The sequence below is a fragment of the Medicago sativa genome, chromosome 2, assembly GCF_051527215.1.
Source record: "Medicago sativa cultivar Bolivia chromosome 2, Bolivia_mono, whole genome shotgun sequence".
In the NCBI taxonomy this organism is placed as follows: Eukaryota; Viridiplantae; Streptophyta; class Magnoliopsida; order Fabales; family Fabaceae; genus Medicago; species Medicago sativa.
This window is the reverse complement of record NC_140750.1, coordinates 51,963,639-51,980,449: the sequence shown is the minus strand read 5'-3', so window position 1 is coordinate 51,980,449 and position 16,811 is coordinate 51,963,639. Positions and strand designations below refer to the sequence as shown.

The 16,811-nt window shown below is 30.5% G+C and overlaps 2 protein-coding genes across 3 annotated transcripts; one reads left to right on the top strand and one right to left on the bottom strand.

Moving 5' to 3' along the window:
- The first annotated feature begins 4,484 nt into the window (after nucleotides 1-4,484).
- On the top strand, nucleotides 4,485-5,201 carry LOC146948759 (uncharacterized). The gene has a single exon (XM_085748426.1). It carries the CDS (start codon nucleotides 4,485-4,487, stop codon nucleotides 5,199-5,201), a length of 717 nt encoding a protein of 238 aa, XP_085604552.1.
- A 2,860-nt stretch (nucleotides 5,202-8,061) lies between these two features.
- Nucleotides 8,062-11,676, bottom strand: SMB (NAC (No Apical Meristem) domain transcriptional regulator superfamily protein). 2 transcript variants are annotated; one of them, XM_085744967.1, is made up of 4 exons: nucleotides 11,331-11,676; nucleotides 9,887-10,083; nucleotides 8,959-9,233; nucleotides 8,062-8,812 (listed from the first exon to the last, which is right to left on the bottom strand). In XM_085744967.1, the coding sequence occupies exons 2-4, from the start codon at nucleotides 10,053-10,055 to the stop codon at nucleotides 8,222-8,224; spliced, it is 1,035 nt and encodes a 344-aa protein (XP_085601093.1). In that variant the 5' UTR covers nucleotides 10,056-10,083; nucleotides 11,331-11,676; the 3' UTR covers nucleotides 8,062-8,221. The 2 variants fall into 2 exon arrangements, with proteins under 2 accessions (XP_085601093.1, XP_085601094.1); XM_085744968.1 differs by having other exon boundaries at nucleotides 10,695-11,337.
- Between the last annotated feature and the right edge of the window lie 5,135 nt (nucleotides 11,677-16,811).

Sequence of the window (16,811 nt, the reverse complement as noted above, 5' to 3'; positions counted from 1 at the left end):
AATTAAATGACTTGTGCAAATTTAAGGATAAAAATGCCTATTCATCCATTAATTGTAATTAGGATCTTTAACCTCTAGTAGTCATTTCAATACGCAAATCAAGAGTGAGATATCCGATTTTTTCAAACAAGGTTAAACTACCTCTTAAATGTTCATCTCCAAACATCATATCAAGTCAAAATTGGATAAAGATCCTCTAGTCTTAAAGATAAAAAAAGTTGGATAAACAAAAGTTGATGTGTTTGACTCAAAATTTTGACAAAATACATCACTTAATGTTTACTAAACTTTTTCTCATATCTAGGACCGAAGGAAAAATTATTTATTTTGATGATAAAAATGTGAATAAAAACTGCCTTTTTAGAATTCATAGATCAATTCAACAACTTAAATTGAGAACTAAGTGTCGATTAGTTCAATCTCGATCAATAATAAGTTAGAGGTGTTTATGGATACATGTCAAGTTGTGAACCCATACACCGAACTAACCCAATCTAGTTTTGTACCCAATCCATTCACATTCGGGTCCATCCCGGACTAATCTGTTTAAACCTAAATGTGGTTCGGGTATTGGGTTGAGATTTTGGGACATTGGACTCGTGAACCCAACTTGTACATGTGTATACTTAATAATTTTTTTTTTTTTTGAGGAATATACTTAATAATTCTTATTATCCTTCTAAAAAAACATCGTTATTAAATTAAGACTCAAAAGAATTATGTTTTTTTTTTTGCTAAAAATGTATGCTATGTTATTTTTAAAACATTATATTTTTTGCGCGTATAATACATGGTCAATTTAAACAATTAATCTTTACATCAAAGAGCATCACGCACACACACATAAACTAACCAATGAGAGTTGAATGTAATGTAACATAAGGTGTTAGACCTTCACAACATGATGAACCAAAGTTTGAATCTTAGCATTGAGATGTGCTCATATCTAGTGTTTGACGCTAGAAATGGAAAAATAGGTTAGACTGTTGGATCAACCCCATTACCTATTTTTGCATAGACTTAAAAACAAAACACATTCGAATTATAGAAAATTTTTGGACAAAATATGATTTTCAGACGAACATATATCATTTGCAAAATTGCAAACTGAATACGTCATTCTCAAATTCCATCCCAACTTCTTTCAAACATATTTTAGACAAATTCCCAACAAACACACATCAATAGTTTAGTTATGAATATGATTTTGTCAATTGAATTTCAGACTGATTTAAATTATATTTCAAACAAATTTCAGATGAATTTGAAATTTATTTCAAATAAAATTTGGACATAATTTTGATATCATTTAGGACAAATTTCTCACAGAATAACACTATATTCCGTTTAGAAATATTTCATACATATTTGAGATGACAATAATTATTTATTTAAGATATATTTCAATTGCATTCAATAAATATTTTTTTATCTAAAATATATATAAAGTGACATTAGTGCATACAATACACAAATTTTACAAATATAAACTAGAGGAGTGCTACGAGCATTCGTTTCCTAAAACTATCTCTAACATTCACCCTCTTTCGAAATGAGTCATATATAAAGTGGTAGAAATCACACGAATTTTACTCCGTAAGAGAGTGAGTGTTAGACAATTAAAAAAAGTGTGCATTTTTCAATAAACAAATAAGTTATATTAACTATTGAATGAAGTAAAATCAACGGGCATAATCAAAGTGTTCATAGTTTGCAAATAATCACAAAGTAGAGTGATCAAAGTTCTTATAAAGAAAACACAACTTAAAACCCATCATTAATGGTTGGCCCATTTAATCCATTTTTTTGGGTGAGGAGAGTCGAGATTTTAAACTTATCACTAATAGTTGGTTCGTCCCTCTTAATTTACTTAAAATTAGAACTATGATAGGGCAGGCTGACCCATCAAGTCAAAATAAAATAAAGGTCAAATACCTCCGTGGGTCCTTTAAGTTTCACGTTTGTAACAAGTAGGTCCTTTAAGTTTCAAAGGTTACAGATAGGTCCTTTAAGTTTCTAAGGTTTCAGATAGGTCCTTAACGGAGGTTGATAGAAAAGACCTATCTGAAACAAACTCGAAACTTAAAGGATCTATCTGAAACCTTAGAAACTTAAAGGACCTATCTGTAACCTTTGAAACTTAAAAGACCTATCTGTTACAAACGTGAAACTTAAAGGGCCCATGGAGGTATTTGGCCTAAAATAAAATAAAACTCATTTTATTCATAAACCACAACCCATTTTCAAAACATGGTCAACCCATCAAGCCTAATGTTTCTAATAGTCTATAGTCTATGTTTTTATTACGAATGAATGGAAAAGAAACAAACTAGGAAAACAATCTAAGCTTGAGGATGAGCAACACCTAATGAGTTAAGGAGGACAATAATGTCAAATCTTGAAAAAGACATACGAGGTAGCGTCTACTATGGAATGGTCTATTCTTCTAGATGAGCGAAGCATATGGGTGAAAAGGGTGTCTCCTAGCCATCATCAAATGTACCACAATTGTGGAATGATATGAGTCAATAAAAACCAAACGAGTTTTAGTTTGTCAATTGGACTCAATGACTTTTTATTTTGATTGTCTTCTTACTTATTCTAGATTTTTAAATCATCAATCATGAATGTTTTGAAAAATAATTTTCATATTTTCAGTGAATTCATGAGTTACATGCACATTTGATTTCCTTCGGTTTTCTTTATTTTTATAATTTGTTAAACTATTTTCACTATTTTTGTGAAACTTTTTAATTAAGAGACCGTTTGTTTCATGGACTCAAAAATTGTTCTTAGGAGTAACATACCATAGAATATAAAGTCGAGATTTCTGGGTATTTCTAAAAAAAATATGTTTGGCACACTCTTTAAAATTCCTAATTTTTTTTGGAAGTTATATATTTTTATTTAGAAAAGTATATAAAATCACATACAAATTCACTTTCTCACCCTTTAACATGGGAATAATTTCATGGGAATATTGGAAGTTATGAGAAGTATTTCATTCGTAGGAACCTTTATACCCATAAATAATTGTTTCTCAATCTAATAACAAACATGGATATATCCATTGTCCACCCATATATTCCCATGAATGTAATTCATAATTAACCTTCAACAAACACCCCCACCATAAAAACGGACGGAGTGAGATTTCAATCTTAAATCTTTAATTAGTTGGTTTGACCTGCTTTAGGCTTGTACATTAATGACGGGGATGGGCGAGACAAGACGAGTTGGTCCATTTTGTTATCCCTACCTGATAGTATCTTAAATGTGATTATTATTAGGTTTTTATATTGGATCTAACTCATCTTTCAAAGCCATTTTGTAAGGTGAGGGGTGTCAATTTTCCAATATACGCCCATCAATATTAAATTTGATACGTTGATATAAATGATGGGTGATTCGAATTGATAGACTCAGATACAATATTAAGTTTTTATATTGAACATAACCCATCTTTTAAAAACCTGCTTATAAAATGAGGATTGCTTTTACTTATATAAGCATTTCTTCAAACCATGTCACTTTCAATATAAAACTCTTGACAATTATCTTCAAAACCTATGGGGAAAATATATTAATTGGATTTGAACTGAGTTGTCTAGACGTGCATGCATTACGCACGGAAGTTGGACAATATGTAACTAGGAGTATAATGTGTAGCATGCTTTTGAAGTCGCAACATAAATTTGTGATCTCTTGAATCCTTCGTCATATTTTCAATTTTTAATTAAAAAATAGTTATTGGAATTGATTAGATATTGTACCCATTTTTAAAAGTATTATCCATCCACGTAGATGGGGAGTCAGCAGGTGATAGCAGCAGCAAGCAATGTTGAAGCACACTTGATTTGGTGAGGATTTTTTTATCAGTCAAGTGAACATTAAAAATCATGAAGAAACTGGACCAAGCTCAAGTCATTAGGAATAATAACCAAGAGTGTGTAGGGTTTGGACAATTGATCTTTAACTAATCTTAAATTCACTTTCGATCAGGTCGTGAGTCGTAACTCTATCGACCATTTTTGTATGTAATACTATATAGTATATGAATATAGGATGCTCAATGGTGTGTTCCCCACCTCACCCTTTCGTTTCTTAAAAATTGTATATGTTATTTTATCCGATACAATATTTTTTAGGATTAAATATGTTTTTAGTCCTTACAAAATTACAAGTTTTCAAGTTTTGTCTCTACAAAAAATTTATTCACTTTTAGTCCTTATTTGTATTTTATGGGGACTATTTTGGAGGACTAAAAAAGTATCTATTTTTTGTAAAAAGTTTTCAAAGGACTATAATATTTTGGAGGACTAAAATTACCATTAAAATTTTATAAGAACTAAACTTGAAAACTAATAATTTTGTAGGGACTAAAAACATATTCAACCCTATTAAAATTTAATTTGCTAAGCGTAAAAATATTATGTGTATCATGTATGGAATATCAACACCCTATAATTAAGATAACATCGTACATGACGTCAAACGGTAGTTTTTCTTCTATTATGTTTGCCATCCTTAGATCGCTTGAAGTGGAAAATCGTGCTGGATTTGTAGCTATATTATGGAGTATTTGGCGTGCGCGCAATGCTTGTTTATGGGAACAAAAACCAGTCAATGCACAAGCATCTTGTGTGCTAGCGCTGGATAATGTTCAAGATTTCACGTGGTGCAACCGTCCGAATGATACTTTACAGCCAGCTACTCCAAGATGGTCTAAACCGCAGGCAGATTGGATAAAGTGTAATGTTGATTGTGCGCTCTTCGAAGCCGAAGGAAAATTTGGTGTTGGTATCTGCTTCCGAGACAGCCTTGGACACCTTATCCAAGCTCACTCAATGGTTTTTCCCTCTATTCTAACCGCAGCTGAGGGTGAAGCTACTGCTCTACAACAAGCCCTCCAAATTGCTCTCGATCTTGGTCTCAATCGCGTTGTTTTTGAAACGGATTGTCAGCTTGTTGTGAATGCTATCCTTAGTAATAGCCCATATGTTAATGAACTAGGAAGTTTACTCTCTAATTGTAGGGCTTTGCTTTTTTCTAATGCTACTTATGCTCTAGCTTATGTTAGGAGACAAGCTAATAGAGTCGCTCATAATCTTGCTCGAGCGTCTATATTACATGCTAGTCCCAGTATTTTCAATCATCCTCCCTATTGTATTGACTCTATTATTTTGGATGAAATGAAATGAACTATCTTCCCGTCAAAAAAAAAGCAACACCCTATAATAGTAGTATAGTATACAGAATAGTGGAGTGGTGTCATTTTTTTTTTTTGTTTTGTTATTTTCCATTTACCGTGTAATGTGCATTGCAAGTAAAAGACGTATGAACACTAAAAGTATGTTGCGAGTAAAAGCAAAATATATGGCCCACAAAATAATATTTTTTTTGGGTGTAAATACTCAAATTATTCTTCGATAAACAAGTCATATATACATACTTAGTATTTGATAAATAAAACAAACTAATTATTAAGAATGTTAAATATGGGTTAAAATGATAATTTTTATAATAATTTTTAGTCATATTTAAAAAAAAAATAGTATTTATTAGAAGCGTATATTTAACCAAGAAGACTGAGTCTAGTAGACCGTCGAAGAAACTAAACTCCCAAAAGGTGGCAACACATTTTAAATCCTGACAAAAAGAGGTATCCACGTTTAATGTATGATGTGTCTCAATTATGATTAATTCATGTGGAGGAAACCTAAGAAAAAAAGAGATTAATTTAACTTAATTTAAACTACTAGGATTCTTAAGTATCTCTGCTAAAAAAAGTATCATATTGATCTTTTCTATTTCTTAAAAAATAATCGACATCCCTTTTTGTTATTGGCACCAATTTAAATACTTACACACTACGAGGGTTAAAAATCTTTATCATATCTTGGAGAGATACCTAACTCTTCTCAATATAGTAAAAGCAACTAACTTCTATTATCAAATTCAGTTATCACTTATCTTTCTTATTGGAGCACATTGCCCTTTGAAATCGATGGGAAGGGAATGTGTATGGCATTGGACATTTCTTTCTATTGCTTGAAAAGATGGAATTCGACATCCATTTTTTTGGAGCCCTATCCTATCATCTTTTAAGGCTTAGATAATTAGATTCCCACACGTTATATTGACTATTGAGTATGAACTAGCTAATATGTTGACTACGTTAAAAGAAAAAGCTTAGAATTTCATTTGCTATATGGAAAGTTGATGCTATTGTCACCCATGTGACACTTGTTGAGCTAAAATGCTCTTGTTAAAAAAACAAATGCAAATAAGACATGTAATAAAATACAACTTTAAATTTCTAAAAGACGCAAGAATGTTAATTAAACATTTAACTGTAACTTTTGGTTGAAATGTCTTAACAATAATGTTTTTTTTGTTACCAATAATAATGTTTTCTAACTATAAATTTCTAGTTGAGACGCATGTGTCCGATTAACTTGCTTATCACAAAAGAAAAAGTTATCTTAGAAGCATAATCAACTTATACTTTAATATTTAATAGACATATAGTTGCTGATGCATACTAATTTTTGGGTCATCATATCAATTTAAAAAGTACTTATTTCCTTTTGTAAAAAAAATAAAGTACTTACTTCCTATATTTCTTAAGAATCTTTTTTTTTTACAGACATATTTATTCGAGATATAAAATAAAAGTTAGTTTTTTTAAAAAAGCTAAGAAAAAAATATATTAATAAACCAAACAAAACCACTTTAATATAAGGTGTACTATAGAAGCTTAACATCCAAGAAGTTTACATTACAGTACAAAGCTACTTAAAGTAGTCAAAGACAAAAGTTAAGAAACTGTCTTTAAACACTACAAAGGATTCAACCTCCAAGTGAGATAATCAAACTCAAATATATGATAATATGATTTCAACCACCAAAACGTCTGGATTTTGACCTTTTCGGTTAAAGATTGAAGAAGAACTGCCTTATGAGTGAAGATCCTCCCATTTCTCTCCTTCCATATTACAAAAAGCACAAAAATCAAAATAATATTAAAAACCAGTCAAGAGGTTTTTTGAAAAACCCCTAATCCACCAAACTGAAGAAGATGATCATTTAAATTACCATGATGAACCGATGAAAACTTACGCAACCAGAAATCATAGACCAAAGACAACCATATAAAATAAAAGTTAGTTACACGAGTAAATTGTGCTTCTTAGCTGTCTAATTCTTATGTAACCTTTGATGAAATTCATTTTTACTATCAATTAATATATAATTTACATTTTACTTTTCTCCACTTTTTCTCTTATCAATGTTTTCTATCAAGAATAGTAATACTATTGATAGATTATAGGTTTAAATACATTTTTTATCTCCCTAGTTTTATTTTTTTTAGTTTTGATACTTCTATTTTAAAAAACAACTTTTTGGTCCCCCTACTTCATTTTTTTTTTATAACTTTTCATCCCCCACCCTATTTTGGGGGTCAATTTTGATGATGTGGCAATGTCACTTATGACATGGCATATCTCATATGGACACCTTATTATACATTTCATTATATAAAAAAAAAAAATCGGAATCATGTATTCTATGCACTTTAAGAGAGTATTCTACACACTTTAAGAGAATTCTATGCATTTCACTTAACTACTTACATTTAGTGTTATGTCTTTCAATCACTCACTCATTTACTTTTGCACATCTCTAAACTTTTTTTAGTACTAATTACTACCTATTTATTAATTGGGCCTAATATTTAATAAGCCCAATTTACTACTCAAATTTATCATCCAAAGGTGGTGAAATATATTAAGGTATGACAAGTACTTTTAGACACCTAAATATTGCTCACTTTGCTGAAAATACACTATCGGGAGTTACTACCTGACCGGCTTTTAACACGTAAAAATAGCCGTTATGGAGTTACGACCCGATCGGGAGCAAAATTGAGGTGCTAAAGTGCAACTGTCTTAAGGTATTGTCATATATGTGGTTGTTATTGAGTTCATTTCAATAATAAGAACAATGGTTTGTCAAGCAGCTTGAATAAGAGATGCATATAATATATACAATTCATACTCAAAAGAAATAATTAACTAAATTAATTAATGCGTGGAATTTCAAATAGTAGTATCTAACAGAAGAAAAAAACTTATACTAGAAATCAAATTTCTCTCATCATCACTTATGTATAACACATGTAATAAATAATTGAGGTCATCATCATAACCTTAATTAATTACTTTGAAAATTTCATAATATCATGAGACTCACAACCAAGGTAATGAAATGGAAATTTCTGAGCTGAAGAAGTTCCAACAGCAGTAGAAGGTGCAGCCTGGTGATTATTAGGAGTGTTACATAATTTGTTCCTTAGATTAAGATCCATTCCATTGTGTGATGCAAGTAGTTTATCCAAGAATGACCAATCACCACCACTGATCAACCTTTCTCCTTGTTGTTGTTGCTGCATGAGATTAAGTCCTGAGCTAGTATTTGTTGTTGTGAGCCTCAACAAATTTTGAGAGCATTCAAGGATGTCCATTGATGAGTTATGGAAGGAAGTTGGTGGTACTGCTATAGCTGATTCTGGACTGAACAATTGTGGCAAGTGAATTGTACCATCAAAGGTGGTGGTGGTGTTATTGTTGTAATCATATAGTCCTAGTTGTTGCATATGGTGATGATGTTTTGGTTCTAGAAAATGGTTTGGACCATTTGTTGATCTCATGTGGTTAATCATGTGATGATCTTCTTCTTCAATTTCTTGTTGGTAGCTTCTGTTTGTGTTTTTCTTTTTGAATACCCTGCATACTACCCATCCATCTTCCTGAAAAACAAATTCATGAGGTTCTTATTAATTACTTGGCTAGTAACATTTGATAGATTACATATATTTGATACATATTAAAACTATATACAAAAAAAAGAAGAGAAAATGTGACATGCACCACAAGTGTGGTTTTTATTTCTGACCTGAACTTCTGCATTATCATCATCATCAAGACGGTACTCATGCATGATCCAGTCAGTTTTGTGGCCATGAGGAGCACGTCCAGTGTAGAATACTAAGGTTTTCCTCATTCCAATCCTTTTGGAATTGGTGTGATATATGGCTTTGTCTCTTCCTGTTGCTTTCCAAAACCCAGCTGTAGTTGCTCTATTTGTTCTTGTTCCTGTTGGGTATTTCTTGTCCTTGTGACTGAAGAAATACCACTCATTCTGTGGCCCTGATCCAATCCTACACTTATCTGCAACAAGTGCACACACAAAACTATTCAATTTAATACAAAATTAAGAGATGAACAAGATGTTTAATTAGTTCATCTTAGAAAACTCAATATGTAGCATAGACACTTAAGATTGAAGACATGTCTGGTGTCCGACGCCGAGACAAAACCGACACATGTGATTACATTTAGTTACCTATATTTTTCAAATCATTGCGGATATCAACGTATCAGGGTTGATCCGGTGTTACTAGTGCAAGTGTTTCATATGCAATTACACACACAAGTAGACGAAGTTAACATGTGATTTTAGTTTGTATTAATGGATATGCACCACCGGTGTAAAATAGTTTTGTAGTATCATCCGATCATATTTCAGCATGCATATCATTATTGAAATATTGTGAGAAGCAATATATTTGGCGCATAAGTAAGATATGATTGGATGCCATAGTATTAGTTCATATATAATAAACTCTTCTATTTTTTATTTTATTTTTCTTATGATCATAAAATCCTATATATAGTATGAAACAAAGAAATTATGCATGACTTTATTTGAATATAAGCATATTATATAAAGTGTATATTTGCATACCAACTTTAAGTGGTTATGAGAACGCTTAGAAGAATAAGATATAAGACAAAGATTTATGAATATGTAGTGTGTGTACCTTTGAGATCCCAAGGCTCAAGTCTGTTGAGATCAACTTCTCTGATAACATCAAGATCAATGGCTTCATAAGAAACTTTCTTCCTCAAGTAATAGTAAAGAAGCTCCTCATCAGTAGGGTGGAACCTAAACCCTGGAGGAACTGTTAATTCTCCACTACCTTGCATCATTCTGTATACAGATTCCTTATTCTATTACCTGAGAGAAAGTAAAGAATAAGAAGGTTCTCTTTGTATTAAAATGATAAACTAGTTACATGTGTAATTAAATATGTATATATTAATTAATTATTCAGAAATGTGGCTTGTACTAGCAAGGTAGCTGAAACAATTTTATTCTCATGAATGAACATTTAGCAGGTATGAACAGAACTAACATTAGTCCATGATTTAGAAATTCAAAAATGGTGGCCAAAGATTGATAATCTCGAGATTATATATCTGGTCTCCATATTCACTGTCAAAATTGTACTTTGTGTTTAAAAAATTGAGATTAACTTAGAAAGCTATATAATATTGTCCAAAACAACTATGACTCCAAATTGATAATCAAATATCATTAGTTAATGTTAACAACTGAAATTAGGGCTTGAAAAAAAAAATCAAATGAAATTAAGGAATAATATTCAGGAGATATTTCAGATGACACGTGGAACATGAATCTGAGAGATAACCCTAGGAAGATCTTAAAAAGGTAGATAACTTTTTGTGACCAGTTAGGTTTGAGAAAATCTAATAGACCTTTTATTCCATGCATGATTTTTTGAACTGATTAACATATTTGACTTTAGCTAGCTCGGAACAACTTACAAGAACAAGTAGTTTTATTCATGCTTCCTTCTACATCATCACTATGTACACATTTAGAACACAAACCCTTGTAAACAGCAGAAAAACAGGAATATGTATGCCTGATATTCATGGATTTGTTTGAAATAAATTGAACAAAAATCATTAATGATCGGTTGAAATGTTTCATTTCCAACTTTTTGCTACTTGCATGGATCTCAATTAAGAAAACTAAACATCAGAAAGAATATAAAGAAAAATAAGACACAAAATAATATTGTTTTTGTATGCAGCTATATATTCAAAAAACATGCCCTAGTTTTTATTTTAATTTGAAAATTTAAATTTAGTTTAATGAAACTAAATGAAGAGCCAAAAGGAAAAACAAAGAAAACCCTTGTTGCTTGATTATCTATTAAAACTTCCACTTATTTTAACAAAAAAAAAACATATATATGTGCGTTTCAAGACTAACATATGAAAGTTAAACTTTGTATATAATTTAATTTAAGCAAGACTCTATATATATAGTCATAACTAAGCAAGAAAAAAAAAATGAACAAAGGTTATGAAATGATGCAACAAATAAAAGGGAGAACACAAATGAAAGAAAGTATATGAAAGGGTTTGATAAGAAAATGAAGAAAGAATACAAACCTTATGTGATAAGCAAAAAGGATCCTTAGAGGACAAAGGAAAGAAGACAAAGAAGGAAACAGGCTTAGGTTACACTGTTTCTTAGCTTGAAGGGCACGGACGTGGGTTTTAAGAGAGAGAGAGAGAGAGAGAGAGAGAGAGAGAGAGAGAGAGAGAGAGAGAGAGAGAGAGAGAGAGAGAGAGAGAGATTTGTGGATCAGTGCAAATGCTAGCTTCTCATACAAGGACTGACAACCAGGAATGGGCACAGAAATATATGAAAATTTATATTTTATTTTATGTGTATATATTTCTGTAACAATATGAATATTGAAGAAGAAGAATAGAAGATCAACAAGAATAAAATATTGAGTAGTATTCTGAGTTGCTAAATAGCTGTGTTATGATCATAATGATGATATCACAAAGGTAGACTAATTAGGAGTTATAGATGTCTATAGACCTTGCTCTTCACCCCCTTTTTATTGTTATAATCTTTAAATTGACCGTTTATTTTCATAATATAAAATAAAATTTTTTATTTATATGTACAATTAGTGTAAAATTACTTTAAAGAATATTTAATGTTGTATTGTCACATTATTAATTAAGTAAAGATTCAATTGATATATATACTAACATTAAAAATTGTACAAAAAAAAAATTGAAAATAAACTATATTGACAATAGATCAAAACTGATATGTATCATTAAAAATATTTGACTTTAATCATATCTACGTTAAAAGTCATATAAACAATGAAATGCAATTGGTTAATAGGATATTGACAACATAGTTTTTTTTTTGAGAGGAAAGTAACACCATATTATTAAATGATCATGTAAAATATTTTTACAACAATAATGTATATTATATAAAATATTTAATTTATTATTTATAGTGTCAATAGAAACATTTTTACACTATCAATTAATCATATTAGTTAAATCTATAAATATTTTTAACTTCAATCATAACTAGTCTAAGGTAGTGCTTTTTTTTTGTCATGAATTTGATTGTGATTTATTGATACATGAAAGCTAAACTCATATTAAATTTATATAATAAATGGACATATAATATATTTGTAATAATATTTTAAATTGGGTCATTGGTAAGTGTCCGTTGAATGGGAGACCTTCTCCAAATTTTCGCCTCATTACAATGAAGAAAATCGGCTTAACTGTCAATTACTAGTTTATAGATACAGTAACTTACTTTGTTTTTTTCCTCTCATTTTACCTGTAAATTGTAATAGAACAAAAAGTGGATTTTGTTTTATTGTTTTAGTTTATTGTATTTTCAATTTAATTATAAGATGAAAATGTATCTGTCTTCAATCAAACCCTTGTGGACTGGTCAAAGTCAAAAAAGAATGATGGAGGCATTTTCTGTTCATTCCATATTCTCAATACATGCACTTATAGCTATTATAATATCATTGTTATTACAACTATTGATAGATATAGTTTCCCTTTGTTAAAAAAATAACTATGGATTTATTATTATAACTTATTTTGGTAGGTCATACTATTATAAAATCAATTTGGTCATTGACAATTTTTTTTATAATCGAATTAGTTCATGGTAAAAATAAAATTTAAATTAGTCTATGACATTTTTGTACAAAAGTCAAATTAATCCTAAACTCATAACATGATGACTAACTTGTCTTTCGTATAAAAATGTCAAAAACTATTATGTGTTTAGAACTAAATTGTGCTGCAAGAAGATTGTGAAGCACCATACAATATCTTCACTCTTGAAAAAATTATCATGATTCACAATTTCAAGATTATATTTGAGTTTGGATCCAATAAAGAGAGTTTATCCTATTTTTCAGCTTGGTACAAGTTTATCGGTAACCAATAGAGATTTTCTTTTGTTTTAACCCTCCATCTTATAGAATAGTGAACCTCGATAATTCATAGTTTGATTGAGAGATGATTAAATAAAGTTCGATTAAAGATAATTTCAACAAAGAAATATTTATTTATTATGAGCAAAGTAAGTGTTAGCAAAGCTGAAGTCCACTAATCAAAACATGAAAATCCTACGGTTAGCCTTGAATCATGCTCATAAAAGTGAAGAATTTGCATCAAATTCAGTGTAAGTGTCAAACCTAGGGGTTCTAATTCTATGATCCTATGAATAAACTATAGTAATTATTCACTATACCTAAGAACGTACGCAATATTAGTTCATTAATTACTTAATTTGATTAACAATTTCAATCTTTTGGGTTCCTACGATGATGGCTGCCTATGGATGATGCACCATGATTCCGGATCCTAGGTGGTGATTAAAAAATAAAAGAATTAATTAAGCAAAGCTATCCAAAATTACTATTTAAACCCCACAAGTTTCTTGGGTTTTATTTATTTCTAGTTTGTGTAATTTTGTCTTGATTATTGCTCTTTTCATCTCTAATTGTCATTTTGCTTGTTTTCTGGCTAGTTTGTAATATTGTTGGCTTTTTCCTTATGTTTTCAAAATAAGACAAAATTTTCCTCCCTTATGCTCCATGGAAAGAGATGGCAACCATGGTTTTTACTTGAGACCACATTTGTTTGGTAGTACATGATACAGGGATAAAATCAACTTGTCCTTGACCACATTGTCTTGTAATTCATCTGATCCAAAAGATGTACTATTAGCTTTTGTCATATTTGTAGACAGAATCCAAGGACTATGTAAATATAATTTTAACCATACACCGCATAATGGTTGGTATATATATCTTAAATTAATTATGCAAAATGGAAGCATCAAACTATTTGTGTATGGTGACGTACAATTAATCACCTATAACTATTTTGGACAATTTTTTTGGTTGGTAGATGAAGTGACAATCACCACTTAAAATTCACACACATAACTGTAAAGTCTCGGGTGCAAATCCAAATATAGATATTCAACTTAACAATATCAATATTTGTTAGTTGAACTAAGTCTTACTATTTTTTATTTTTATCCTTTTACGGATGATAACTATAACTTATGAAGTGCTAATTAGGTTTTTATAACTACCATAGTTTGTCGACTTCACTTGATGAGATAAAATTTTGATTATTGTTATTATATCAAATATGAAATTACCACCAACAATAGGTCGGTCTAAGGGGTTGCTAAGGGATTCAGACCCCTTAAGCAAATGGTCATGAGTTCAATGTCTAACTCTTCCGTATGAAGAAAATTCGGTTCAGAGGAGAAAACTAATATTGTGTGTGCATGCAACATGTTAAACAATGGTGGAAACCTTGTACCTATAATATGAAGAAGGAAAAAAAAATGAAATCACCATTTTGGTTAGGCAAATAGTGTGTTTAATGTGTTCATTTTACTTATAAATAAGTTTAACTTCGGCTTTTCATCTCTTAAAACAAATTAGTAGTATTATTTCTGTTTCAAAGAGCCTAGTTGCAAAATTCACACACATTTAGTGCCATACGTACGAGTTCAAACCTTAAATATAATATATCAAATACATTTGCAACATTTTATCATTTGAGTTGTACTTACTGGACAAACTTTATTTGTTTATTTATTTATTTATTTATATTGTATGTGTATTTTTTCACGGAAACAAAAAAAAAAGTGGATCAAGTGAGTAATCCCAAAATGTGGGATCCAAATAAAGGGCAGATTGAATTTCTCATTTCTCTCATTGTAATGCAAAAAACTAGAGAATAGCTAATAATACGTAGGAGGGTATAAAAGGGTAAGCAAAATTCCATAAAGTCCATGGCTTATACACGTGACAGTCCAACAAAAAATACACAATTCTATGTCTCGGTTATATAAATTCTCATACAAAATAGTTGCAAAACCGGGATCTGAATGGCGTTGTTTCAATTCAACATGACTATCTTACACACACAAATTTCACCAAATGGATTCCCACGCAACCTACCAATATTTCACATGAGAAATGTAATGACTCACATTATTTGTGCTAACTACTTAGCTGGTCAATCACGTAGATGAATGTAATGAATATAAATAAATCACACATTATTATAGCTTTGCTTTGTATCTTCATTATAATTGCGACTCTTTCATTATATCACTAAGTACGTACCAATTTGATGCTCTAAACCATTAGATATATATGTGCCTATTATACTATATAGTAGTAGTATACACATGCGTCTTGCTTGCTAGTGTTGGTGCCGTTACCTTTACGAACACTTCGTAACATTAATATTTTTGGATTAAAAGGATATATATATATGGGAATCTCACATTCACATATGCATGGTGTGGCGTAAGATCTAAATGCAGTACTTCATTAGGGGTAGGGTACATGTTCTTGATTCCATGGACAGCATAATAACTAGCTCATACTAGTTGGAATGAACATTATCTTAATTTGAATCTTTCATGCATTATATGAATGGGAATTAATTAGAGTCTTGGCTGATATCATAGGGACTTAATGGTCAAACAAGATACTCTTCAACTGTTTTCCTCCTCAGTTGTAGAAAACTATAGTTGCTAATTGCAATTCAATCAAGTCAAGTTACATTAATATAATAATACTAAAGTACAACTCCATGTACCAAATTAATGTGCATGGGGGATAAGTTTGAACAAGTTGAACGTGTGACTAGCTCATGTTGAACGTGTATCTAAAGTGAATATAAATCCAAAAAGGTATAAAAAGCCGCTTCTTGACTTAGCTTTTGGAGACATTGAAATTGAAATCCGTAATCTCAAACTTCTTGTTTACAATTGGTGCAGCATTTTCATTTTCATTTTCACACACATCATATGATTGTCAAAGAAGCAGGTTTAACAATAAGATCAATATGTCCACAAAACGACTTACAAGCACTTGAGCAAACTAATTTGAAAGTGTAAAAAATTAACAAACTTTGACAATAATTGGTTATATTTTTCTTTTGAAAGATCAATACATTAATCCTTTTAACAACGGTGAGAAGGTTGTTTCTTTTCCTTTTATAAAATTCATTAATATATAATTGTATTTCACAATAGTCCTTTGCTAAACGTAGGTTATTGAATGATCAACAAGCTTGTTAAATTTTAGGCGAGTTAAATTTTAGTAACTTGTTAGAGTCAAGAAAGACCTTGAGTTCAAAAAAAGACTACCAACCAACAAGATTCTCACATCGATACATAATTTGACTGATGAATCGGCACACCCTTGTAAGATAACGATGTTGTTTTATACAAGCGATCGTTTTGAGCTACCGGGTGTTTTAATGATCTTTGGTAAATGTATAGCCTTCCATTAGAACACTCATGTTCTACAATACCCCATTGATCTTTGCTAAATGTAGAGTCATTAATGTTCTAATGATGTTGTTGATAACGATAACGATGTGTAATAATCGTTGATATGATGATTGCAATTAGTCCCATGATGTGGGAAACTATGATAGATGTGACTGTGAAACAGTATAAGTAGATATTGTGATTAGTTAATGGAAGGATGATTGAACATGTATTTGTGCATAACTGTGAGCATTGACACA

Excerpts from the sequence above, each read along its gene's own strand:
- SMB (XM_085744967.1), bottom strand. The coding sequence starts at position 10,055 with ATGATGCAAGGTAGTGGAGAATTAACAGTTCCTCCAGGGTTTAGGTTC. Across the intron at positions 9,234-9,886 it reads TGAGCCTTGGGATCTCAAAG|ATAAGTGTAGGATTGGATCA; the intron begins GTACACACACTA and ends CACTTGTTGCAG. Across the intron at positions 8,813-8,958 it reads ATGATAATGCAGAAGTTCAG|GAAGATGGATGGGTAGTATG; the intron begins GTCAGAAATAAA and ends TTTGTTTTTCAG.
- LOC146948759 (XM_085748426.1), top strand. The coding sequence starts at position 4,485 with ATGACGTCAAACGGTAGTTTTTCTTCTATTATGTTTGCCATCCTTAGA.